The sequence below is a fragment of the Chiloscyllium plagiosum genome, chromosome 13, assembly GCF_004010195.1.
Source record: "Chiloscyllium plagiosum isolate BGI_BamShark_2017 chromosome 13, ASM401019v2, whole genome shotgun sequence".
NCBI lineage: Eukaryota > Metazoa > Chordata > Chondrichthyes > Orectolobiformes > Hemiscylliidae > Chiloscyllium > Chiloscyllium plagiosum.
The window spans coordinates 55,655,946-55,683,649 of record NC_057722.1 but is presented as its reverse complement, the minus strand read 5'-3'; the positions used below and the strand labels follow the sequence as shown (position 1 = coordinate 55,683,649).

At 39.5% G+C, this 27,704-nt stretch overlaps 1 protein-coding gene across 1 annotated transcript in view; it reads right to left on the bottom strand.

Annotated features, from left to right (window-relative positions):
- anos1b (anosmin 1b) overlaps positions 1 to 27,704 on the bottom strand; it is a 152,428-nt gene that overhangs the window by 72,823 nt on the left and 51,901 nt on the right. The window contains exon 2 of the mRNA XM_043702467.1: positions 25,079 to 25,126. Coding sequence (XP_043558402.1) covers positions 25,079 to 25,126 — 48 coding nt within the window. The remainder of the gene's footprint in view (positions 1 to 25,078; positions 25,127 to 27,704) is intronic.

Below are 27,704 nucleotides of genomic sequence, written 5' to 3'. Positions count from 1 at the left end.
CTTCATTTCATCACCATGATGTCTTTGCAAAATATGTATTTTTCCATAATGTCCATGCAAAATATCAGCTAATATTTATTGAGAGACAATAGATTCAAATAAGATAGGTTGGTGTGATCAGACAAATTGTTTGATATAAACTATTACTGTTTATGAACAAAACATAATTTAAATTATAAAAGTCATCAACTCTATTGAAGCAATTAATACATTGGGCCACCGCAATGGCTCAGATTTTGCTGGAGCCATCTTGCATACATTAGTTACACATTTCGTCGCATCATCCAGCTTGAAAAAGAATTTTCTCTTTAAGTTGCTGGAAGTGAGACCTGAAAACGGCATAGCCAAACCAACATGGTATCAGGAGCACTGGTGAATGATTGGTCCAACAAACTATCTTCTTAAACAATCAGATTTAAGGACTGAGTTACAAACAGAGGAAAATGGAAAAAGAGGATGAATTTGAGTAAAATCAGGAATGGAAAGAGAAATAAAAGGAATTTTTTAAAAGATCAAAATGGCAATTGGACTAAGGGAGAAGGTTACAGAATGGGAAATTTATCTCCAAATATCATTACACTGGGAGGGGAACAGTTCTATTGAATTACTTCCAGTATCGTTAATTGGACAATGAAAAATAACGATATGTATATGCATCTGCAATAGTGTCTGACATTACAAATAGAGAAACGTTAAAATTTAAACACATGCAACAAAATTCTTGAAAGTACCATCAAGTGTGACATCTTATGTGTCACATAGAGTGTGACATATTATACGAAAGTGTACCATGTGGAGTTTTTAGAAAGCAGGAGAACATCAATTATTTCGGGAGCTTCAATACATAAGCAAACTGCAGTTGCTCAAACTTGCTCTGAAACAAAATAATGTCACAACCTCGATGGGAAGGGTGCATTGAAAATCAAGCCCCTCTACTCCCCAAATCATCGCAAATGTGAAAATGACTAAATTAAATCAGCTGAATGATTAATTTGCCTGACTGTAAGAACTAAGATAAAGGTAACTCACACCAGGTTTAATCAATTAACAAGAAAATAAAACTTCACTTATTTTTGCAAACTTATCCTCTAACATGAAGCAAAATGCATTTTTAATGACCAATATGCAAACTTAAACAATACCCCTTTTAAATTCAACATTCATTCACAGAGCAGATGAGACAGACATTTTTGCAGGAATATCAAGGGTGAAAAACATAGACTAGAAAGAACAAAACTTGTGGATCAAGAGTCTAAATCACAAAGGTGAAATGAAGTGCCTTTCTCAAAGTTTTTTTGTTTATTATTGCACTGTTGTTGACAGCACCAAGCCTCAATTCAGTCATCTTCTGATTGAGTTAAAAGTTCTTCTTTTCAAAGTCTTTTGATACTGAGTTTCTTTGATTCATAGAAGTATAGAGAGAGAGAGAGGCAGAGAGATCTGGCTTGTTTCAATGTTTGAGTGCCTGTTCTCTTCTGAGTTCTGTGACAAAACTGCCACTTAAAACCAATTCAAAAGCTATTGCTGGGCAGCCTTTTTCCAATCTAAGGACACCCGATAAGGACACACCTTGGGGCTTGTATTTTAGCAGTTATTTTACTTACTAGTAACCTAAAGGATGCTTTGGAGATATGAATTAATTTCTATAATCAGTTAGTGAATTTAAATTCAGTTAATTAAATTAATTTGGAAGAAAAAAATGTGAAGGTGACCATGAAACTAACAATTTGTTGTAAAAATCGATAGAGTTCAATAACTTTCAACAGGAAAGATAATCTGCTATCTCTAACTGATCTAGCCTTTGTGTGATGCTATACCCACAGCTATGCTATTGATTCTTAACTGCCTCCTGAAATTGCTCACTCAGTTGCACAGACAACAAATGCTTGTCTTGCCAGAATTGCCCACATCCTGATAATGAGTCAGGATTTATTCAGGGACTCTAGGATCTTAAGCTGTCCCAAACACAACTACAAAATAACTTTTACCTTCTAAGGTGTAAAAGTGAAGAGGGAAATCAAAAGTGAGAAAAAAGATGACGGAAAGTAAATAAATGTGCAATTCAATTTTGTGAATCAGAGTATTAAGCTTCCATTCTATTACATTAAAAAGGTAATCAATAGCTGAACATGCTGCAGCAAGTCATTCAAGTACCAAACCAATTATACTAGGGAGACGGGCGTCAGCTAAAATCACAGTACTGACAGCTAATGTGATCCAGTATCCCCACTGTGGGTGTTTTGTGACATAATCAAGGCCAGGCCATACCCTCACACACTGGTTTCACTTTGATCAGCACTGACAACGTTTGCTGGTTGGTATTGGACAACTCAAGCTGGTAAGTGCACTGCAGGTCTGTGAAATATCATAATTATAGTGTTCAGAATGAAAATACAGGTTCATGAGCACCTCACCTACATGAATTCGAACAACTATCAGCAAATAATTGCGCCAGAGATTGTTCTTGAAACCAGATGCTGATCTTTGCATTTTAATTGTCATTGCTGCATACACCTTAAGGATATTGATTAAATTAACTTTCGCTATAGCGTGTTACATTTTACTGAAATGGATTCACTCACAGCCAATGGGTGGGAGTGGAAGGGGAATGTTGTGAATGGTAATGGATCAGGAACATGTTTGCTAGAAAAGTGGCTTTGACCGTTCTTTAACCTAGCCAAGTCATTAACACCCTGCTAATAGGTTTCCCACACAACATAGAATGTGGGTGTGGGGACAACCTGTATTTGGTTAAAGGAGGGTTTTCGACACAGTAGGGGTCAGAATGGCTGAATTCTATACCAAGTTTCAGTTACCACAGAAAAGGCAAGGAGGTGTGGGAAGATTGTCTCTGGTTTCTGATTCTTCCCAGGAAGTCCTGTTGTGGGGTCTGAGGGACTGTGGTGATGTTTTTTCACTCATGAGGGGTGAGGAGTCAAATGATGGGCAAGACACCACTCATCTTGACTCCTTTTTGACTAATTGTAGACTATTTTTCTCCTGGAATTGAGAGAGAGAGAGAGAGAGAGAGAGACAGGTATGATGGAAGATGAAAATGGATAGCACAGTTATTACTAATAGTTCAGATGGGAAGGTGTCCTAAATGAGTAGGGAGAGAGTACTGGGTATGCAGGGATAGTGATGCCAAGGGATGAGCTGGGCGAGGATAAGTGGGGAAGGTGGTGCAGCACATTTCTACCTCTTTGGTAGGAGGTGAGTACAGTAGCACAGATCGAGTGTGTGAGACATCAAAGAGAAAATGGTGATACTTACACAGGTGGAGGGGAGAAGGTCATTGACAAGGGCATTCCTCCAGACATGTGAGACTTCTTTAACCCACATGGCAACCCCATTGGATCAGATTTGTTGCAGCCTCCCTTGCTAGTCCTGGGGAAGGAGGAAGTCCACCCTGTGCCTCACACCACCCAACAAGAGCTGAAGAACACTGCACACAAAGCAGAGTGCTAATACCCATTTGTCTGTCATACTTGAGGCAATTGACAACAGCGCAGCTCCAGGCTGACGGTACTTATCCAGTAACATAATAGCCTTTTCAAGATGGCTTCCTTGCCAACAATGCTTGTCAATTCTGGAATACCTGCTGAGTGACGAATTTTTCTGGGAATGGTACGTGATAATATGTGCAGAAATTGGACGTGTCATAGGACGTGGGGCAGGAATTGCAATTAATGCAATGGGCTTGGTAACATTTGGTGGGAAAACTTGTTTAACCTCACAGCAAGAATCGAAACTCGATGTGACTTGCACTTGGCCAAAACAACCCAGAAGATTCAGCCCTTTGTTCCGAGTCTTTACCTATCATCATTCTCCTTGGGCCTATAAGACTAACCCTCTATCATCTAATCACTCTTGTCTTTTACCCTATCATTGACCTTCCTTTAGTCCCTATTCCAACCTCCTTGCTCAAAATCAGCTCCAGAAAGTTCATCCATATGGTGAGGCTTCACTCAAACTTCAACTCCTTTAGCAAGATGCTTTTTGTACAAAATGTGGGTTAAACTGTGTTTCCACTCAAGACCCTTTTGGCACTTGAAAATTGTCCTCTGTGGCTTTCCCATTGTTTAGAATCAAGATTAGAATGTTGCTCGAAAAGCACAGCAGGTCAGGCAGCATCTGAGGAGCAGGAAAATCAACGTTTTGGGCAGGAGCCCTTCATTAGGAATGAGGGTTTTCTGATGAAGGGCTCCTGCCCGAAAACGTTGATTTTCCTGCTCCGCAGATACGGCCTGACCTGCTGTGCTTTTCCAGCACCACTCTAATCTTGACTTTAAACCACAACTGTGTCTAATTAAACAATGGGAAAGCCACAGAGGACAATTTTCAAGTGTTAAAAGGGGTCTTGAGTGGAATCACAGTTTAACCCACATTTTGTACAAAAAGCATCTTGCTAAAGGAGTTGACGTTTGGGTGAAGCCTCATCATTTGAAGGAACTTTCTGGAGCTGATTTTGAGCAAGGAGGTTGGAATAGGGACTAAAGGAAGGTCAATGATAGGGTAAAAGACAAGAGTGATTGAATGGTAGAGGGTTAGTCTTATAGGGCCATCTAGTAAATGCTTGAGTTTGGAAGTGTAAGTATCTAGTTCTTTTGGACAAATTCAAACTATATAAATTAGTCAATAGGACAGAATTACAAACTAAAACAAACTTTCAAACTTACAAGTCTTACAAGTACAATGTCCACTTAGAACTTGTTTTCATCAAAATGACCCACATTTTTTTAAACCACAAAATCCATGCCTTTGTCATTTTAAAATACAATATTAGAAGTCAAACAATCTACAATACATATACAACTTATATTATAATACCCAGAATATGTGGCAAATATGTATAATAAACTATTATTGAACAGACTGCAGTGCACATCAACCAATAAATATGATCAAGACAGATCCAAGATTTCACAGCAATTTCCCCTACATGTTAATATTAGGACATCAAATTTAATTAAATTTCAAAAGAAACTACAATTCTTTATCTTTTCCAATCTGGCCTTGACAAGTTATTTTAAGAGCTGTTCTATCATGGACTATCTCAACAACATTCATTGATCAACCAGTTTTCCTTGATCTTTGCTCAATTTGACTCTGAAACTGTATTCCAGTACTCACATGCAGATCTCACACCCGCTATTCACTAACAGCTAGCTTCACCAAACTGGAGCTACCCTTGGGATTTACCTTGAGCTTTAATATTCTTCAGTTGTAACAAACAAGTACTGTGTGCACATTTCAAACACCACTTTCAGTTGTACTGAACAATTTTGCAGATATATGAATAGGCAGGGAATAGAAAGATATGGACCATGTAGAGGCAAATGTTTTTTAGTTTAAAAAGGCATCATGTGTCAGCGTAGTCTTGGTGGGATGAAGGGCCTGTTCCTGTGCTGTACTGTCCTTTGTACTAATGTCATGTGGCTTTTCCCTTGTAGTTCTGATGCCTTCTTATCATGTAGAGCTAAAACCAGCACTGCCTAACATGGAGTTTTTTTCTCTCTCTCATAATCACAGATCATCAGGCTCACTGCCTGTTACCAATGTACTCCCCTTTAGTAGCTGTTGAACTGTCCTGAGAAACCTGTTGAAAGCCTTGCAACTAGTCTTGCACCTATTTCTTGGCTGAGTTGCATGTAACAATACCTGGAAACTGACAAATGTATGTCTGTTGAAACTGAGTGTACTCTGAGTGTTATATTCTTACAGAATGCCAATTTTTGCAGCACAAAGAATTCTTACAAAATGAACGATTCATCACAATGTATATGCAGACACTGTACCAGTTCTCAAATAATATCTCCAAGGATCAGCATTTAAATGAAGGAAAGGAGGGATTCAAGAAAAGATTGATTCTGATAGAAAAAAGAATCAGTATCAGAGATCCTCTGGCTATAATTTGATGGATATGAATGGAACTAAATGAAGGCAGCTGTATTGTGCTGATAAGAGACTGTAGGGAAGGATAACGTAGTTGATCAGAGGATGAGGAAAATGCACCATGGAGGCATGAAGGCTATCAATTGTGTCTTAGCTTAGAGTGTTTTAAGTGCTATGGCAGAGACAAAAACTTAATTGGAGAGATTCAAACCATGGACTTAAGGAAATGATAGGCTCAGGTTTGGGAGGAGATAATGCATTCAAGAGTTTGGAGAGAAAAGTGAAGTTACAGCTATAATGCTGGTTTGTAAAGAAACAAGCATTGAGGGTAGGTTTTTAATAAGGCTAGTGATGATAGCAGTTTTGGATAGGAAAGATGCAGTAACGGAAGTGGAGAAATGATTTACAATCTCAGCTAGCATGCAGGCCAGGAACGTAAATCGTATGGTCAGTGAATTATGGTCAGTGGAATAGTGGAAATGGAATCAAGGGAGCAGAAGGTGGGTGTCAAGGATATGATGAATTCTGAGATGAGGGATAATAGGGGAGTCATTAGAAAATAAATTGGGATCAGAACTTAGGCAGTAGCATCGTGGACAGAGTTATGGCCAGAAATTCTTGTATGAATTTGATCTACTTGCAGTGTTGTGGGGTATAGACTGGCATATGGACAAACTTCAAGGTATAATTGTTCTTATCCTATACTGGCACAATTATGACACGCCCAGCAGCAAAAGGAAGTATGAAAAAGGGCCCAGAGAAAGATATGTGAATAATCTCATGGCCACAGACTATTTCACCTCCCAGAAACACCTGCGTAATCTGTGGTTGGAGATGTGGCTCCAGAATCAGGCTCATCAGCTGCACAAGGACGTACAGAACTCATGAGCAGTGACATAGAATTTCCTAGGTAGACAATCATATCTGTTAGTGAATGATTGCTTACAACAACAATTAGAACTTCAGATTAAGAAAATCTAAAACATATTTCTTAAAAAAGATAAATCAACTAGCTTAATTATTTAAAAATGAGATGCACACTTGGTACAATTTTATAAAGTTCACGTTTATTTTAATGAACCCGAACACTATTATTCATTTCCTGGAATCTTCGGTTACACTTGCTGGATTGTGAAGATTTATGACACAATAAACTCTTAACAAGCTATGGCTTAATACACTAGACACTTTAATACTGCCACTTTTTTTACATGCTTTCAAGAATCAGTGGATTCTCAACATACACTCAAACAAATACATGTCTACACTCATACAAATACATATATGATAAAATGATAGATTCCTTCAATGCTAATTAAGAATAAAAATTATGCGTTAGTTCTTAATGCATCTATAAAAGAAATCATATATTTTAGAGCTTTACAGTTGGCAAAGTAAAAAAAGCATTCCCACCCCCACCACCACACACACCCCTTATACATGGCTTCAAGTTGAAATGAAATGATGCAAAACATTTCAGACTCATATATGAGGTCATTAGGTAATGACACAACTTAAAATAAAAGGCTGCAGGTGGACTGGATGATAAGGGGATTACTGCAACACTAGTCTTTAGGAAAATAAATACAACAGTACATGAGTATAAAAAAGATAAGCAGCATTCTTGGACCCTATAATATTTTGTGAAGTTTATTTTGTTCACTCGTGGACTTTTGGCCTTTTTGGCAAAGTCAGCATATACTGCCTGTCCCTAAATGCTCTTGAGAAAAGGGTCATGAGCAGTCTTTTTGACTTGTTGTAGTCCACCCTAGAATCCTCTCTCTAAGGGCTTTGTGTGTCAACCTACAACACTTGGACTGCAGTGGTTCAAGAAGTCAGGTAACCACCACCTTCTCAAGGGCAACTAGGGACGCGCAATAATTGCTGGCCAGTCAGTGACACCCATGTCCCACAAATGACTAAAAAAGGTCCAAATAGTGAAGGTAATCCCATAGTGTTGCTGGAGTTCCAGGATTTTGACTCTAAAGTGACACATTTCCAAGGTAAGAGTGTGTGAGACGTGTGTGAATTGGTGGCATTCCTATGCTCTAGCTGCCACTGTCCTTCTTGATGGTAGAGGTTGTGAGTTTGGGAAGTGCTGTCAGTGAAACCTTGTTGGATTCGTTAAGATCCTACACCAGACTGTCAAATTTATATTAAGATCTGCTTAAGGAGTAACACAAGGACAAGGGGAACCTATTGGGGTTATTAGGTGGAACAGGGAAGGACAGAAATACAGGAAATTGAATGAACATGGTCGAGGACTGATCAACTATTGTTGGGAGACAGGGTTAATCCTTAGTTGAGGAAAACAAATTAGAAACATTGTCAGAACAGTTGAATTATAGATGGAATAACTGAGAGAATGGAATGGCGAATTGAAGGGAGCAGGATGGATGGTAGTGAGTTCAAGACAGCTTTTGGACTCAGTGGGTAGCGAGTGAAAATTGGATTTCTTTTTAAGACTTTGTATAAAATTTTATGTAAAGTTCTCAGAAATATAAATAATCTTACAAATTTCACACAGCAGATCTAAAAGTTATAGGGGAAGCAATGACATATTGCATTGTCACTGGACCAGTAATCCAGAGCCGAAAGCTAATGCACTGAGGACATTGACTTGAACCCCATCATGGTAGATGACCAAGTTTAAATTCAATTAAAAAAATGGGAACTTATAAAACTATTGTAATGTTCACCAAACCTGCCAACCTTATTGATTCGGCTTATATACGAATCTAGACTCATACAAATGTGATTGACTCTTGACTGTCTGCTGAATTAGACAAAAGTGAGGACTGTAGATGCTGGAAACCAGAGTTTAGATCAGAGTGGTGCTGGAAAAGCACAGCAGGTCAGGCAGCATCCGAGGAGCAGTGAAACAGCCTAATAAATTCAGTTAATACATGTTAATATAGGCAAATAGACCACTAGCCATTCATTAATTAAAAGCTCATCTCATCAATCAACATTTGATTGGAAAATAGGAGTTTTTGTTCTTGGTTTCATTAAGCTCATCACTGCCAATCTCATGAGAAAACTATGCCCATAATATCTACAAATGCTATGTCACATTGGATTCAAATATCAGAAGTATAATCAAAACGCCTCAATATTTGAGGAGTTCATCACAAACTACAGCTTGCACGATTGATGATGATAGAAATGCAGCAGGAGAACAAGTTTATATTTAAGGCTGATAATAAGGTAATTTCTTCCTGACTCCTTTTTCTGCCTCTAGTGCCATCTAGGTTATTAATTATTTCCAAACTGTTACCTTATGCAACATCTGTTCTTAAGCTTTTATATCCATAGTTAACATTGAATCACATATATAAGTACTACTGCATTTAATCAGGTACATAACTAGTATTATTTTTACTATGGCTCTATTGCTTCCAAGTGCCTGACTTCAAAAATTCAGGTGGTCTGGATGTTTCACAACTCTTACAGCATGCATTCTGTTCTGACGTGGAAGATTGGTAGATCATTGACTTGAGGGGTGGTAACCTCGAATGTTATTCTATATAAATCATTTCTCTGCTGGAAGATCTTTTACCTGATGAGTGTCCTTCATGAAAGATGTTGTTCCTGCTAAACCCGACAGTTGGCCCATTACCTTATCAGGAGCACTCTTAATCTCATGCATTCCCTTTGCAGAGGAACTCTTCTCTGCTAAGTCAGGTAGTTGCCTGTAACATCATCTGGAAGTCCTTTTATTTTATGAATGTCCATCTAGAAAGACAGTTGTTCTATGGAAGCAATTACTTTTTTCCTCATAGTACTCTGGATTTTCAAACCAGGTAATTTCTTCTTTCTGATTATGTATCGATTCAATGGACATTGGTCTGATTTCCATGGGATCCCATGCAGTTCATCTCAATCAAATCTTTACTCTCAATCTGCAGATACATGATGAAACTGTGTAAGCTCAACTTCAACTTGTTGAACTGGTTTGGTCATGTTCCTCCATCCATTGTGGATGTCTTCCTAATGAACTAGAAATTTCACATCTTCAGTCGTGGTATTAGAGGATTGCTGTTTATTTAGCACTTTCTCAGTTAATGGTAGTGTTCTGCATATCCTTCTTCTCTGAGGACTTTGTCACTTTGCAGTGTGACTAGTTTTTACTCTCTTCTCAGTTCACCTTGTTTTACTTGTGCCTCTTACAAGCTGGGAGGCCAAAGTTTTCTTCTTGATTGCTGCTTTTGTCCTGAAGTTGTTTCTAAGAGTATCACTGGCTGCTTCTTCCTTTATGTGATTTCAGCTGCTTACTGACTGTTGGTATCTTCTTAAAATGGTAATGTTCGTCAAATAGTAAAGTCACTTGTTTTCTGAAATGTTATTTTCCTGGTTTGAATAGACTTCTCTCTTGTTACCTTATGGTGTTTATACAATGATTCCCATTGCTGATTACCTTGTTGTAAGTTGTAGTACCCACCCCAAGTGGCTTGTGATTGACATAGATTCTGCCACCAGTCCTCCTTTCTATGCTGAGTCTAATAGTCTGGCTAATGAGGATCAGTGCAGGATAGACCACCATTGAGTCTTAATGAGATGAAGAACAAGCCTTCCACAACAAGATGTAGTTTATTGCTTGATAACAACTGGGTATAAATTTTACTGACAAGTTAGGCATTGAACCATCAAGACCTTTATGCTAGATTGCTTCTTCTCCACCCAAATAATGTATGCCACATCAGATAGGGTGAAGTCTAATGTTGCTTCAACACTAACTCTTTCAGAACCCTTACTTTGTGTCACACAAAGCTGTTGCAAAAGCAATAGCTATGAAGTATTCACACAGAACCTCAGATAATTATATCTCCAGTTTTCTTTTCTGCCCTGTGTGTGTTAAACATCCTTAATTAACACTTCCCAATTATTGTGTAACTGAATTACAACCCTAAGAGCATCAAGATTAGAAAGTTCTAGTTGTGATCTTCATGATAACCTTTTTCTTGGCACTTCATCACATACTATGATTAGCACATATTAGATTGATATTTAAAATAATAACCAGAGGTTATTATTTTGTTGCCCACTGCTCTGTTCAACATCTCAAGATTTTTTTTAAATAAAGATTTTCTCTGTAGCATAATTAACAACTTCTTACTCAAATCACTGCAACACGTATTATGAAAATTAGAATGAGAAAGAATAAAGGAACCCAAATATTAAAAAGACATTTTTTAAAAAAGGTTTTGCTGAAAACTGTGAATATTGCAAAAGCCTTGCACAAATGATTCACTGACATTTATGCACTACCTAAACCCAACTATAATCATGTGCTTTTGCTCCCACCTCACTACCTAAGTGAATTCGAAGTGAATTATACTGCAAAACAACCAAGAAGCTGAAAGTCTCCAGCTCTAAGCATCTAGTTTGGCACAGCATGGTAATCAACTAGGAGAAAGTGAGGACTGTAGATGCTGGAGATCAGAGCTGAAAATGTGCTGCTGGAAAAGCGCAGCAGGTCAGGCAGCATCCAAGGAGCAGGAGAATCGACGTTCCTGAAGAAGGGCTTATGCCCGAAATGTTGATTCTCCCGCTCCTTGGATGCTACCTGAGCTGCTGCGCTTTTCCAGCAACACATTTACAGCATGGTAATCAGCTATTTGGTAGAAAAGTTTCAATAAAATTTGAAGAGATAAGTCATATTCCATGACATAGGAGAAATACTTCAGAGATCTCATTACCTAAGACCCCACTACAATGCAACCAAATGAAAAGTTGAACTTGAGAGTAAACATCATCCTATAAATCATATACTTTGGTAGCATGTTACAGTTTACAGGGATGTTTAGCTTTCATATTTGCACAATAAATCAAGATGAATAAACTTGTGGTTAAAGGGATTCAAATTAACTGCATATGCTCAGTTTTGTGTTTGACTAATGATCATTAATAACAATCAATTTTCAATAAACCTGAGATGCATATCTAACATTTTTGAAACAGAAATAGGGGCACAAAAGCTGAAGTACTTGCAATGTTCAAGATCAATAGAGCTACTATTCAATAAGTTAACACCACCACTGCACTATTCAAAAAAAAGATTGTGGCAGCCGTGATCAAAGTGGCTCATACTGCATGTTTGGAATTTGTATGTGGTTGCGGGTTTCATTACAATCATTATAACATTTCAAAGACATCAGCCGCAGATGGAGCATAATGTCATGCAAACATATACAGATGTAAGATTTGTTGCGTTAGAAGCTACAGGTCATTCCACATCTGCCACCTTAACATGCTCAGCAGACGACAATTCCCTTTTTTAACAGCATGAAATGATTTACCAGTGTGCCATAATAGCACTTTTATTGCACTAAAGATCATACTACAAGCTACTCAAAAGTTTGAAAAATTGGTAGCAATCAATGCAAGCTGCAAAACCATAATGATTAAAAATCTATACATACAGCAAAACCAGCTCCCCATTTTGTAAATGTAATGTAAATGTTTAATGAATCAAATAATCTGTCATGAGACAAAATGCTATCTGGAGTACTAAATCCTAAAAATAAAACACTTCTAAGTGGAGACCAATAATTGTCCTCACACAGAATTTGGCAATCAGAAAAACAAAATGCAAGAATCTACTGAAAACTTGACCTTCAACATATCTGAGATAGTTTCTGGATACACATTCTGTGAAAGATTTATTTAAATGTACAACTTAAATGGCTAAGAATCTCCTTCCACAGCTGTAGTCACTCTGTCCTTTAAGTAGATATTTCATTCTTCAAGAGTTAGTCCAAACACATTGTCGCTCATAATGACCTGCTTTCTATTCCAGGCAGATAACTTCTAATGCCTAACTTGAATTCCATGGTGAGCTAGGTGAGCTAGGTGAAGTTTCCAGTCTGATGAGCTTAGGCTCTTAATCTAAGCACAAATATCCACCTGCACTCTCCCTGGTGAACTATAAAAACTGGCTGCCTCTGTTCTCTCTCTCTTCCTCTCTCGCAGACTGACCTTATCCATGAGGTTTTGGGGTGACTTAGGAAAACCTTCCGCCCAATCTGACAATGGCTTCCCACAGACATTTTCCAATCCAAAGCTCCATTTCCATCGCAATGTGAATCAACTGACCTTACATCTAGATAGAAATGCAAGTTACCTAACATTTATATCATCAACTCTACTCTATCATGAAATTCGATTATTTGAAGTAGAACTGTTTAAGGGATCTGACATTCCTAACACCTCTCTGTGAGACCTGAAGACTAACAGTCTACTTACACTCAACATAGATTTACACAGGTGTGAAGATCGTGCAACTTATTCCCATTAAAACATCATGGGTCTCTCCTTGACCTTTAACAACCAAGCCATTCACATGATCCTCTTCATTCCTGCATTTTACCCAAAATCGAAGAGACAACCTCAAAACATTACAATCTCATAAATTTCATATTGCTAATGACCGTTAGGGCATTCTCTCACCTAGAGCTGCATTTCCTGGCTGCTAGCCTTCACCACAGCTCAGGTGTAGTCCAAGCAGCTTTGCCTTGCACCTCTGATGAGGAACATGAGAATCAGCAATAGCAGCAGCTGCAGTGAGAGAAATGCACCAGTAGCATTCTCTTCAGTCATGTGTCCCTTTGCAGGACAGAGGGGATCCACCAACAATTCCAGCTCCAAGAAGATAGGTTCCCAACACAAGGTCTGCAGCCAGAGGTTCAGATCCCTTGACACATCTGCATGACAATGTCTCCAATGAGGCTTAGGCTTTGATGGTAGGTCATACTGATATCTGCCGATTCTTGAAACAAGACTTTCTTCCTAATTCATCAGCTAGGCACATGTTGCGCATGGCCATCAAGGTAGCAATGCTAGAGTGCCAACCCCATTCCCCATCCCTCAGGTATGTGACTTTCCCTCGTTGTGTACACATTTTTTCTGTAAGAAGAGAGTAGTGGATAGAGCTGAGGATGAAAAATAGATTGTGTGGAAGAGACCAGAACAACATTTCTGGAGGGTAACTGTTGTACATGGCTGCAAGATGGCAGAGGGGTGAAGGTCAGTTTGAGTGTAACCTGTGCATATGAGTTTGTGAAGAAATGTTTTGATAGCTAGGAATGGGTATGGATGTAAGGTGTGTTGTTCTGATGAATGCTGGACCAGAAAATACTGGGAAAGTGATAGTGAGATTGAACCTTGAAGTGCTTGTCGTTCACTTCTTCCACCTCCTGAGGTTCTGGATCCTCTTGGTGTCTCCAAGAGGAAGGGCCCACACCTCTTCTGCCCATGTCCTGGATGTTTTCCATGTACACCCGTTTGCTTGAGCAAGTTGTCCTGTTCCTCCCATTCTTAGGAGAGTTATAGACATTGCTGTTTATCAGATCTCACATCGGGACTTTGAAATAAGAATGAGACTCTGTGGGAGAATTTAGCTTTTCCAAGTTATATCTGCACTCCTGTGATTGCTGCAACCTCTGATATTCATGTGTAGTTGAAACTTCTTGAACCCCCTGATATTCTTTTAATTAGAAATCCTTTCTTTAACAAGTTCAACATGACATCCCCACCCCTCTCTCTGACTGCTGAGGAAACTTAGAAGCAAGATGTTAATGCTGTGACTGAGCTAAAGAGTCTGCTCCAGCTGAAATAAGAAGCCCCATCTACAAGATAATGAATCTGCCCAGGCATGGCATACTGAAAAAGAAAATCTTGTGATGTGGTGAAGTGTCACTTCTGCATGGTGCACACTCAAATACTGTCCATTCTGTAAACTTATTGAAGTGACAACACTCCAATCTCTTCTACATATTTCATGGTTTTTATTGTTACTGGTGGTTGAGGAAAGGCAAAAGGAAAATTTGCACTCTCATAGCAATGAACTGATGACTTAATTGTGGAGGCTCATTAAGAAATGTGCATGTTTCTTACAATGAGTTTCGAGACCTTTACAACTATGTAATGTTCTACAAACAGCACAGCCTATCCAAACAAATTAATGTGTTAGAAAGAATTGGGACTCCACAGGGCTTAATGAATATCTCACTCGACGTTGGAGTTCCAATGTGTCTGCTACTTGGCTGTCAGGTGCAAATCATGATTTAACCATGAATGTATTTATTTTTAGTTCAGTCTAGGCAATGTAAACAACTATTATTAAAAATGAAATCTGCTCTATTACAGCTGGATAATATAAAGTGTTCCTTGATTAAAATCTTCACTGCTTATACCCAAAACATTTAATCACTGCCTCATTTGCCTTGAATTGACTAAAGAAGCTATGAGATTCTGGACCTATTACATACCTAATGCAAGCTGCCTTGGAAATTATTAATCACAATTTGTTTTCTGTAATTGAAATAAGCCAGAGCATAATGGAATGTTGAAAATAATTGGTTGATTTTAATTGGAAGCACAAAACTTACTTTGTCTATTATTTTTAGTTGGTTCAGAATGACCAACTTCATCTGAAAGCAATTAGACAATTTCAGTTTTGATGTGAAAATTCTGACTTTACATGAGCAGAACACAAATCAGTGAGGTGTGACATGTTAATCTTAGCCCTTTAGGATGGGGAAGAGACTGAAACTGAAGTCACTATTTTAACCTGACCATAAATGACTAAAACTGGATAGACACGCTGTTCCATTTTGGTAGGAGCAATTGACTGATGTTCTGTTCCATTCCTGCTCTATTGCACGACAGAATAGAATAGTGGAAGTACAGTTAGAGGTTATTTGACTGTTGTGTCCATGCCAATTCTCTGCAAGACCAATCAAGACAGCCTTACTCCCCTACTCTTTCACTGTAGTCCTGTAACTTTCTTTTACCTTCAAGTACTGACCTAATTATTTGGAACTGGCAACAAAAAATTTCACCAACAAACAGGGGTCCACAACTGAGATTGGGGTTCAATGATGCAATCACTTCTGACTGCAGCCAGGTTGTTTGAGTGACAAAGTCACTGTTTTTTTTCGCTAGGTGAAGCAAACAATAAGAAGTACCAAACCCACTCAAGTACCAGGCCTGTAGAGAAAAGCAAGGTTAATGATCCCAACTGAAAACAACAAATGCTGGAGATCACAGCAGGTCAAACAACATCCATTGAGAGAGAGCACATGTTTCGAGTCGAGACTCTACATCAGAACCGAAGTGTGGAAGGGACAGCATTTATGCTATAGTTTTTTTGGGGGGGAGGGAAGCTGGGAGGGTCATGGGTGTAGGATGCTGATAGAGAATATGTTCAGATTAAGTGATCGGGGAGGGGTGGTGGATGGGAGAGAAGACATGATAACAAGCTAAAAGAAAGGGAAGAAATGGGAGTTGGGTCACAATTTAAAGGTGTTGAACTCAATGTTAAGTCCAGACGTCTGTAAAGTGCCTAGTCTAAAGATGAGATATTGTTCCTAAAGTTTGTGCTGTGATTCACTGGAATACTGCGGCATGATGCGGACAGAGACGTGGGCACGTGAGCAGGTTGCTGTGTTAAAATGACTGGCTACGGGAAGGTCGGAGTCATGCTTGCGCAGAGACCAGAGGTGTTCTGCAGAACGGTCACCTAATCTGCGTTTGGCTTCACCAATGTAGAGTAGGCCACATTGGGTACAGCGGATACAATACACAGGATGGGAGGATGTAAAATGTTGCTTCACCTGGAGAGAGTGTTTAGGCCCTTGAATGGTGACCAGGGAGGAAGTGAAGGGGCAGGTGTTGCACCTTCTGTGGTTACATGGGAAGGAACCATGGGGAGAGGAAGTGTTGTTAGTGGCTGATGAATGGACTAGGGTGTCCTAGAGTGAATGAACTTTTCAAAATGTAATGGCAGGAGTGAGGGAAGATATGTTTGGTGGTGGCATTCTGATAGAGCTGTCTGAAATGGCGGAGAATGATCCTTTGAATGTGGAGGCCAGTGGAATTGAAAGTGAGGACAAGGGGAACCCAATCACGCTATCGTGAGTGATAGGAAGGGGCAAAGGCAGAAGCATAGGTGATAGGTTGAATGCGGTTGAGGGACCTGTCAACCACAGTGGGTGGGAAGAAGCCAGCCAATTCCTAATGAAGGGCTTTTGCCCGAAATGTCAATTTTCCTGCTCCTCTGATGCTATCTGACCTGCTGTGCTTTTCCAGCACCACACTCTTGACTCTAATCTCCAGCATCTGCAGTCCTCACTATCGCCAAGAAGCTAGCCATGTCAGCAGTGCTGTTTTGGAAGACTGCGTCATCCGAACAGATGCAACAAAGGTGAAGGAACTGGGAGAATGGGATGGAGATCTTCTAGGATGTGAGGTGTGATGAGCTGTAGTGAAGGTAGCTATCGGAGTCAGTGGCTTTGTAATGGATGGCTGTGGACAGTTTATTCCCTGAAATGGAGACAGAGAGGTCAAGGACAGGAAGGGAATTGTTGGAAATGGACAATGTGAAAGTTATAGTGGAGTAGAAATTGGAGGGAAAATGAATGAAGTTTTCAAGGTCCTGGCGGGAGCATGAAGTGGCACCAAAACAGTTGTCACTGTTCTGAAAAAAAGAGTTTTGGGAGGAGGCAAGTGCAATGGACCCAATGTTGACAGGAAGGAAAGGAGGTTTTGCAGGAATCCACCAGTGTGAAAGAACTACATTGACAGGATTCTGGGTAATCCAACATGGAAGACGGAAAAAATTTCTGGCTGTAACAGGCTGCTCCTTTTATGAGGTATTTTAGGTGCTGGAGGTGATTTCCTCGAAATCCAGGAGCATCAATTACTGTTTTATATGCTGCTGCATTGTTTTGGAATGCTGGAGGAAAAAAAAGTCAAAGCAACAGCACTTTTAAAAGGAGAGGACAAGGCAAAGGCAGCAAATGGTGAGGTTAGTGTAGGAGAGGGAGAGACAGATAGATAAGAGAGAGTGAGAGAGAGAGAGAGAGAGAGAGAAAGAAACTCACACTGCTAACTGACACAACAGTAAACCTGCGCAGTTACTGCCTTTGCTGTTTGAATTCATGTATCGCTGGACATCGAAGTGTGTCTGGGAAAATTAACAAACAGTGAAATTCACAACTGATCTTGAACCTGTTTGGGAGAGGTCAAAGCACAGAAACAGACAAGTGAATATTTTTAAGTGTGGCCTTACAGTAAGTCTGAAGTAGTGAGCAGAGTGGATTCTTTCTTGATTATACGTTTTATTGATATTTCTCCTGATTAAACTTAAAAATATGTATGAAGTTAGTCTGGAGTAGTGTTTTGTAGAGGAATAAGACAGTGCTATTTTCTGAGTCTGGAGATTGAAAGAAGCAAAAATGGCCTTTAGTAGAGTGATATGCTCTTCTTGTTGGATGTGGGAATTTAGGGAGAGTTTATGTGTTACTGAGGATTATATCTGCAATAAATGCCGTTGGTTGCGGATCCTATCAGATTGAAGGGATTGGTTGGAGAGACAGTTAGAGGTAATGAGGAACTTCAAGAGCAAGGGGATGTGATGGATGGCAGTTATAGGAAGAGAGAAACGTTGCAGATACAGTCACATAGATGGCTTAACTCTAGGAAAGGTAAAAGAGGTAGGCAGGTAGTGCAAGAGTCTTCTATGGCTAGCCCCATTTCAAACAAGTATGTTGTTTTGGAAAATGTAGGGGGTGATGGATTCTCAGGGAAATGTAGCACGAACAGCCAAGTTTCTGGTATTGGGACTGGCTCTAATGCAATGAGGGGTACATCGGGTTCCAAGAGATTGATTGTGTTAGGGAACGAGGCAAAAGTGAGGACTGCAGATGCTGGAAACCAGAGTTTAGATCAGAGTGGTGCTGGAAAAGCACAGCAGGTCAGGCAGCATCCGAGGAGCAGGAAAATCGATGTTTTGGGCAAAAGCCCTTCATCAGGAATAGAGGCAGGAAGCCCCCAGGGTGGAGAGATAAATGGGGGTGTGGGGCTAGGGAGAAGGTAGCAATGAGTACAATAGGTGAATGGGGGTGGGGATGGAGGTGATAGGTCAGAGAGGAGGGTGGAGCGGATAGGTGGGAAGGGAGTTTGGCAGGTAGGAGAGGTCATGAGGACAATGCTGAGCTAGAAGGTTGGAACTGGGGTAAGGTGGGGGGAGGAGAAATGAGGAAACTGGTGAAGTCGACATTGATGCCCTGGGGTTGAAGTGTTAGGGGACTCTAGTCCGAGGCACAGACAGATGTTTCTGTGGCCAGCAGTGAAAAATCAGAGTGGTGTGTTGCCTCCTGGTGCCAAGATCAAAGATAGCTCAGAGAGGGTGCAGAATGTTCTCACGGGGGAGTGGGGCCAGCAAGAAGTCATTGTCCATATTGGAACCAACGACATAGGAAAGGAAAAGGTTGAGATTCTGAAGAGAGAATACAGAGAGTTAGGCAGGAATTTAAAAAGGAGGTCCTCAAGGGTAGTAATATCTGGATTACTCCCAGTGCTACGAACTATTGAGGGCAGGAATAGGAGGATAGAGCAGATGAATGCATGGCTGAGGAGCTGGTGTATAGGAGAAGGATTCACATTTTTGGATCATTGGAATTTCTTCTAAGGGAGAAGTGACCTGTACAAGAAGGACGGATTGCACCTAAATTGGAAGGGGACTAATATACTGACAGGGAGATTTGCTAGAGCTGCACAGCAGGGTTAAACTATTACGTTGGGGGGAGGTGTGGAGTGGGACGCAGGGAGATAGTGATGAAAGAGATCAATCTGAGATCGGTACAGCTGAGAAAAGAAGCAAGTTAAACAGTCAGGGCAGGCAGGACAAAGCAGAGACAAGGTAGGATTGATAAATTAAACTGCATTTATTTAAATGCAAGAGGCCTAACAGGGAAGGCAGATGAACTCGGGGCATGGTTAGGAACATGGAACTGGGATATCATAGCAATTACAGAACCATGGTTCAGGGATGGACAGGACTGGCAGCTTAATGTTCCAGGATACAAATGCTACAGGAAGTACAGAAAGGGAGGCAAGAGAGGAGGGGGAGTGGCATTTTTGAGAAAGGATAGCATTTCAGCTGTACTGAGGGACGATATTCCGGAAGTACATCCAGGGAAGTTATTTGGGTTGAACTGAGAAATAAGAAAGGGATGATCACCTTATTGGGATTGTATTAGAGACCCCCTCATAGTCAGAGGGAAATTGAGAAACAAATTTTTAAGGCGATCTCAGTTATCTGTAAGAATAATAGGGTGGTTATGGTCGGGGATTTTAACCTTCCAAACATAGATTGGGACTGCCATAGTGTTAAGGGTTTACATGGAGAGGAATTTGTTAAGTGTGTACAAGAAAATTTTCTGATTCAGTATGTGGATGTACCTACTAGAGAAGGAGCAAACCTTGACCTACTCTTGGGAAATAAGGCCGGGCAGGTGACTGAGGTGTCAGTGGGGGAGCACTTTGGGGTGAGCAGTCATAAATCTATTAGTTTTAAAATAATGGTGGAAAAGGATAGTAGATCTAAAAGCTGAAGTTCCAAATTGGAGGAAGGATAATTTTGATGGTATTAGGCAAGAACTTTCAAAAGCTGATTGGGAGCAGATATTCGCAGGTAAAGGGATGGCTGGAAAATGGGAAGCCTTCAGAAATGAGGTAATGAGTGTCCTGACATAGTATATTCCTGTTAGGGTGAAAGGAAAGGCTGGTAGGTGTAGGAAATGCTGGATGACTAAAGAAATTGATGGTTTGGATAAGAAAAAGAAGGAAGCATCTGTCAGGTATAGACAAAATAGATCGAATGAATCCTTAGAAGAGTGTAAAGGCAGTAGGGATATACTTAAGAGGGAAATCAGGAGGGCAAAAAGGCAACATGAGATAGCTTTGGCAAATAGAGTTAAGGAGAATCCAAAGGGTTTTTACAAATGCATTAAGGACAAAAGGTTAACTAGGGAGAGAATAGGGCCCATCAAAGATCAGCGAGGCGGACTGTGTGTGAAGGTGCAGGAGATGGGGAAGTTACTAAACTAGTATTTTGCTGTTCCACAGTGTTTACTGTGGAAAATGACATGGAAGCCTGCTCTATCATTCGATAAAATCATGGCTGATCTGTTTACTCCATATTCCTATCTACCTTCAATAACCTTTCACACCCTTGCTTATCAAGGATCTACTTATTCCAGTCACTCAATGAGTGAGATGAACCATCCACTGCAAGAGTTTCTGCAGGTATGTTAAAAGGAAAAGAGGAGTTGAAGTGACCGGACCATTGGACGATGCAACTAGGAAACTGATAATGGGACGTATGGCAAGGGCAGGTAACTAAACCAATGTTTTGCATTAGTTTTCATGGTGAAGGATATCCTAAAGGTATCAGATTGGTAAGATCCTAATGGGAGAAAAGATCTCATAAAAATCTCTTTCGCTATGAACAAAATACTTGACAAACTAATGGGATTGAAGGCAGACAAGTCACTGAAGGCCCACATCGAAGAAATTTGAAGGAAGTGACTAAAGAGATAGTGGAGATACTGATCAAAATATTCCCAAAGCCATCAGACTTCAGGAGGACTCCAATAGATATGAAAACCACTAACAATAGGCTCGTTAGCCTGACATCTGATGTTACAAAAATGCTAGAGACTATTATTCAGGAAGAAGTAGCAGAACACTTAGAAAAGCTTAATTCAATCAAAAAGAGTCAACATGGTCTTGTGAAAGCCATGTTTGATAAATTTTCTAAAGTTCTTTAAGGATATAACAAGCAGAGTTAATAAAAGGGAACTGGTAGATGTGGTGAATTTGAATTTCCAGAAGGCCATTGATAAAACTTTATGCAGAAGATAGGAGCTCAAGTATTGGGGTAATACACTAATGACTTGAGAATTGATTAACACACAGAAGACAGACAGTAGGATTAATGGGTCATTTTCACGTTGAAAATGTGGAGTACCACTTAGGCCTCACTTGTTTACTCTCTACAGTAATGACTTTGGGGAGAAAACACAGTGTGATGTATCCAAATTTGCTGATGATTTAAAAATAGTTGGAGGGCATATTGTAATGAGGACATAAGGAACCTACAAAGGAATATAAATAGGTTGAGCATGTGGGAAAAACCTGGCAGATAGAGTTTAATGTAGGAAAGTAAAAGGTTTGGTAGGATAAATTTAAAGGCAGACTATTATTTATTTGAAGAAATACTGCAAAAGCATGCAGAAGGTAGTCAGGCTTTGGACAGTCAACAAGTGGGTTATTCATTGCAGAATTCTCAGTCTGTTGTTGTATCCAAGTACTTATATGGATTCCCCAGTTAAATTCAGTCAATAGTAATTACTGAATATTCATGGTAGATGATTGAGCAATGGTGGTGCTGTTGAGTGCCTTAAAAGCGAGGGTTACATTCTCTCATGACAAGTTGGTCATTGCTTGACACTCGTGTGGTGCAAATGTTATTTGCACAAATCTGAATGTTGTCCAGGGCCTACTTCTATGGACACAGGCTGTTTCTACATCTGAAGGATCAAGAATAGTTTTGAACACTGCAATCATCATCATCCACATCATCACTGGCAGTCTCTCACAGATAAGGATGACTCACTTTCACTCTCAGGGTGGCTGTGCAGACCGATGTGGCTTCCACAGGCTCTATTACACTTGCGGCAGAGGTGGTCACAGGAAGGGGTGGGTGGGGCATTGGTGTCTCAGTGTGTTCTTTTCACTATTTTCACCTGGCTTCTGCTTTCTCCCGATGGCAAATCTCAAAATGCTCAACACCTTCCCAAATGTTCCTCCTCCACTTTGGACAGTTTTGGGCCAGTGATTCTTAAGTGTTTGTGGGAATGCCACACTTCGCCAGTGAGGCCTTGAAGCCATCATTGAAACATTTCCTCTATCCACCTGGGGCTCGCCTGTTTCAAAGCTGGGAGTAGACCATCTCCCAGCTGTAAAGACAACATGCCCAGCCCATCATTGCCAATCAAGGATGGTCAGTGCCTAGATGCTGGGGATGTTGGCCTAGTTGAGACGCTGGTGTTGGCACAACTTTCCTCCCAGCAAATTTGAGGGATCTTGCACAGGTGGCATTGGTGATACAGGTTGTTCAGCTATAACACATGTTTCATCAACGCAGATTCGTTGTAATGCAATTGATGAATTGGGGATGCTGTTTCTAAAGTGCAAACATTTAAAGCATGTGTTGGCTGTAATGTGATTACATCGCCAACATGTTAAATGCTGTTTCTAAAGCCCAAATTTTCTATAACATGGGGTTGCACTAGAATGCAACCATCACAGTGTCCAGAACTAGAGGGCATAGGTTTAGGGTGAGAGGGTAAAGATATAAAAGAGACCTAAGGGGCAACTTTTTCACGCAGAGGGTGGTATGTGTATGGAATGAGCTTCCAAAGGAAGTGGTGGAGGCTGGTACAATTGCAACATTTAAGAGGCATTTGGATGGGTATATGAATAGAAAGGGTTTGGAGGGATATGGGCCGGGTGCTGGCAGGTGGGACTAGATTGGGTTGGGATATCTGGTCGGCATGGACAGGTTGGACCGAAGGGTCTGTTTCCATGCTGTACATCTCTATGACTCTAAGAACTGACTGTATTGCTCCAGTGTCTTGAGGTGTCTGCTGTAGACAGTCCATGTCTCAGAGCCATATAGGAGGATGGGAACCATCACATCTCCGTGAACCATGATCTTTGTGTTGGATCTAATGTTGTTTCCTTGAACACCCTTTTCCTCAGGCAGCTGAAGGCTGTGCCAACACACTAGAGGTGGTGCTTCATCTCTTAATCAAGAACTGCTTCGGCGGACAGGACACTGCTGAGGTATTGGAAGTGATCAATGTTCTTTAAGGCCTCCGTGTTGACCTTGATGATTGGGGTTCGCTCCACAAAGCCAGGCCAGGTTGGTGCAGGATCTTTGTATTGCGGATGTTCAGCATGAGACCATATGCGTCTGACGATGGTCTGGAGTACATCCTCTGAGATTGCACATACATAAGCATCATCTATGTACTGCAGCTCGGTGTCAATTATTGTGTAATCATCAGCCTACTAAATGCATGGGCTCTTCATGAACTACTTTATCTAAAAACCTAATCAATATCTATTAAAATAAATCAAAGTATTATGGCCATTTTTAGAGGCCATGGTACATGTCGAATATACAATGCATGAGAAATGTTAACAGCAATGAATCAATTAGCAGGGCAAAAAATCTGAAAAATTCCTTCAAACAGAAAAATCCACATTAATAAAAGAACATAATGTTTCGCATTGTATTCTGACTATGAGAAATGATGAGCAATTATGAGCCAATTATCTAGTTTCACAGTTTAAAGAAAGTGCTTGAAGCATTGTTTAAGTCACAATCTTTAAATCATTCATAGGTGTATGCATATAAAAGTAAAATACTGTGGATGCTGGAAATCTGAAATAAAAACATGAAGTGTTGGAGAAACGCAACTAGTCTGACAACATTTATGGACAGAGAAACAGAGTTAATGCTTGGAGTCAGAGATGACTCTTATTTTGAAGCAGAGTCATATTGGACTTGAAACATAAACTTAGTTTCTCTCTCAACAGATACTGGCAGACCTGCTGAGTTTCTCTGGCACTTTCTGTTTTATCTCAGAGGTATATCATATACATTGCGAAATGTGGGACTAGGTTACAGGCTTTAATTTGCAAGAAAGCATTCAGTTACTCACATACTCATTTCTGGTCACGAGGTGATTCCAGAGTGGGCTCCTGGCCTCAAGAACATCAAGGAGTTACGGCCAGGAATAGATTGGAGGCTAGGTGCCAAAGCTTGGAAGGACCATTATTCTACTTTCTAGTTTATTTATTCCTCCAATCTGAAGTATTGGACGTTTTTATTTCTTTACTTTCTAATTCTTTTATCGTACAAGAACTTGTACTGAAGAATCTGTGCCTAGGCACCTTTGTACCTAAGATGATGTTCTAAGTAGTGACTTGTAAAAATTTTTCTCTATACCCATTTGAGTACTTGACAATAAAGCTAATTCAATACAATTCAGTTCAATTCAATATAAATCATCTAAATTTTGCATATTTGACTAAATTTCTCATTTCTCACTATGATCCAGCTAACTATATTCTTCCTGTAATCCATATGAATCCCATCAAATCAATCTTTGCCAACAAAACTTGTTAGTATTTTGTACACAAACAATACATTCAATATGCAGACACTATGTTGAACATTTTCATTTAAGTTGCGATAAATAGGAAGGGAGAGCACAGCATTTGCATTACACTACATAAAAAGGAAGTCTCCAGTTGCACTCACCTGAGCACACCTCCTGTGACCTTCACACCAAGTTAAAGTCTCATAAATCTGCAAAATAAAATTAATTTATTAATTCACTAATAATATATTGTTCAAAAGTAATATATTCAGACAAATGAATTGCAATTATATTTGCTACGCTTGTTCATTCTAATCGTTTGCAATTTTTGGTAAGATCGCTGTAATTACAAGGCTAAAAATGATATAGTTTCTTGTTATAGCGCATTTGAAAATAATCAACTGATCTAGTTGACAGAACTAAGGCAAATCATTGATGTAAAATCATTCACACATGTATTTCCGAAATATTTTACACTGATTCAAGGTCAATTCATCTGAATTAGACTCTGGCCATAAAATTAGCCATGCACCATGTTGACACTGGATGATTTTGACAATTACATTGATTTGTGAAAGTTCTTCAAACTTTACTAACTTCCTTAAGAGGACAGTCATGAGTAGACATACTTTTAAAGGTTTTTTTTTTATCAAGAAACTTAATTTACGAAGAAAAAGGATAACATGATTGAACATCGTATGATCCAGAATAATTTTTCTTTCCATGTAATTGTAGAGTTTTTAGTGATTTTAAATTAGGAGCAGGACTGGACATTCTTTAAAAATACATAAAAATTCAGTGATGAATCTATTTGCAGTTTAATTAATAAACTTAAAATTAATAAACAAGTTTAACTTTGAATAACAAGAAACCTTTTTTAACAGGAAGAAGAGTGGAAAATATTGTATATTCTGTATGGTTGACTGATTATGCAGGTTCATAAAATATTCTATAGTTGTGATTATGCAAATGATTTTTTTAAAATTGGGAATTTGATTTGTAAGTGAACCAACACAATGTCAAGTGTATTTTTCAACACTCAAAATCTCGATTGTATCCAAAGCCGAAATTCGAGCCCTACATACTTATACGAGCAGAGAAAAAAATTTGCCAAGGTGAGGACCTTGCATATGCACAATAAACCTGTCCAGGTTTCTGCAACATTTGTTCAAAGTTCATATAACATCCACAGATCACTGCATGCAGAACCAATTTCACTTTATAGAAGCAGATGTATCTAATAATGTGATTGCCACCTTCACAGCTGGCTGTTTAGGATACTTCAGAAGAAATTTATAAACCTGTAACACATTAGGTAACTTGAGACTTGACGTATGATGACATCATAAATGAAAACACAGTATGCAACAAGAACTTCAAACAAATGTTTGAAAAATGTCAATCCATATTTATCACTCAGACCTTTTCTCTAAATAAACAGTCATATTACACGAATATTGCAACTGTTTTCTATTCAGTATGAAATTTGGTAATTTGTTTTATTATATTTTCAATATTTGTACAGGAACATAATCTAATGTCTTAAAAGAACACAGCTGTAACAATGACCAGGCTGAACAGTGCAGTTTAAAACAAAGCTATTACCGTAGAAGATTTCAGGTAACAGATCACTGGACACAAGTGCAAAGCACTGAGCGAAGAATGTATCTTATTCAAAAGGTGGATCATGATTATGAGAGGTGTCCCTGAATCAACGCACTGCCATCAATTTCTCCTTTGCAATTAATTCTATTGCTCAGCGAAATAGACCTAGTTCACCAATGAACTGTTTAGATTGCATATATCAATTTTGATTGCTAAAAATATTGATAGTTCAATTGATTCCATGGATGACTGGTCTTTAAAACTAAATGGTCTTTTAACTTTACAAGAATACAATTTAATGTGCTGCTATTTGACATAATGACCACATAACTTTACATTAATACAGTGGAGGTATTACGGCTAATATTCCACAGTAAATCCACTGATTTCAGACAGAAATACAATATTAGGCTGAAGGGTGGGAGTTGAGCAGGGAAACTGCTGCTGCTTCCTCAGTACTTTCTAGTAGTTCAGAAGAAATAGGGGGGGTTTAATAGAACGTATTAAATTCTAACAGGACTAGACGAGGTAGGTGCAGAAAAAAATGTCCCAAATAGTTGGGAAGTCCAGAACCAGAGATTACAGTCGAAGGATATAGGGTAAACCATTTAGGACTGAGATGAGGAGAAATTTCTTCACCAGGAGAGTAGTGAGTCTGTGGAAGCAGATAATGCCAAAACATTGTATGATATCAAGAAGGAGTTGAATAGAACACTCTGTGGTAAAGGGATAAAAGGATGTAAGAGAAAAGCAGGAACATGCAACCATGATCATAATGAATGGTGGAGGAGGCATAAATGACAGGATGGCCTTTTCCTCCTATTTTCTATGTTTTGATATTTCCAATGTTGCCAGAATTTTGCTGAAAATGACTGTGGATGCTAAACACAACTACCCGTATTTGTGCAGACCTAATGACAGAACAACGCTGAAAATGTGTTGCTGGAACAGCGCAGCAGGTCAGGCAGCATCCAGGGAACAGGAGAATCGACGTTTCGGGCATAAGCCCTTCTTCAGGAATGCCCGAAACGTCGATTCCTGGATGCTGCCCGACCTGCTGCGCTGTTCCAGCAACACATTTTCAGCTCTGATCTCCAGCATCTGCAGACCTCACTTTCTCCTTAATGACAGAACAACACCTTCTAACAAATTGCTCATTATGTATGCCTTAGCCACATGGAC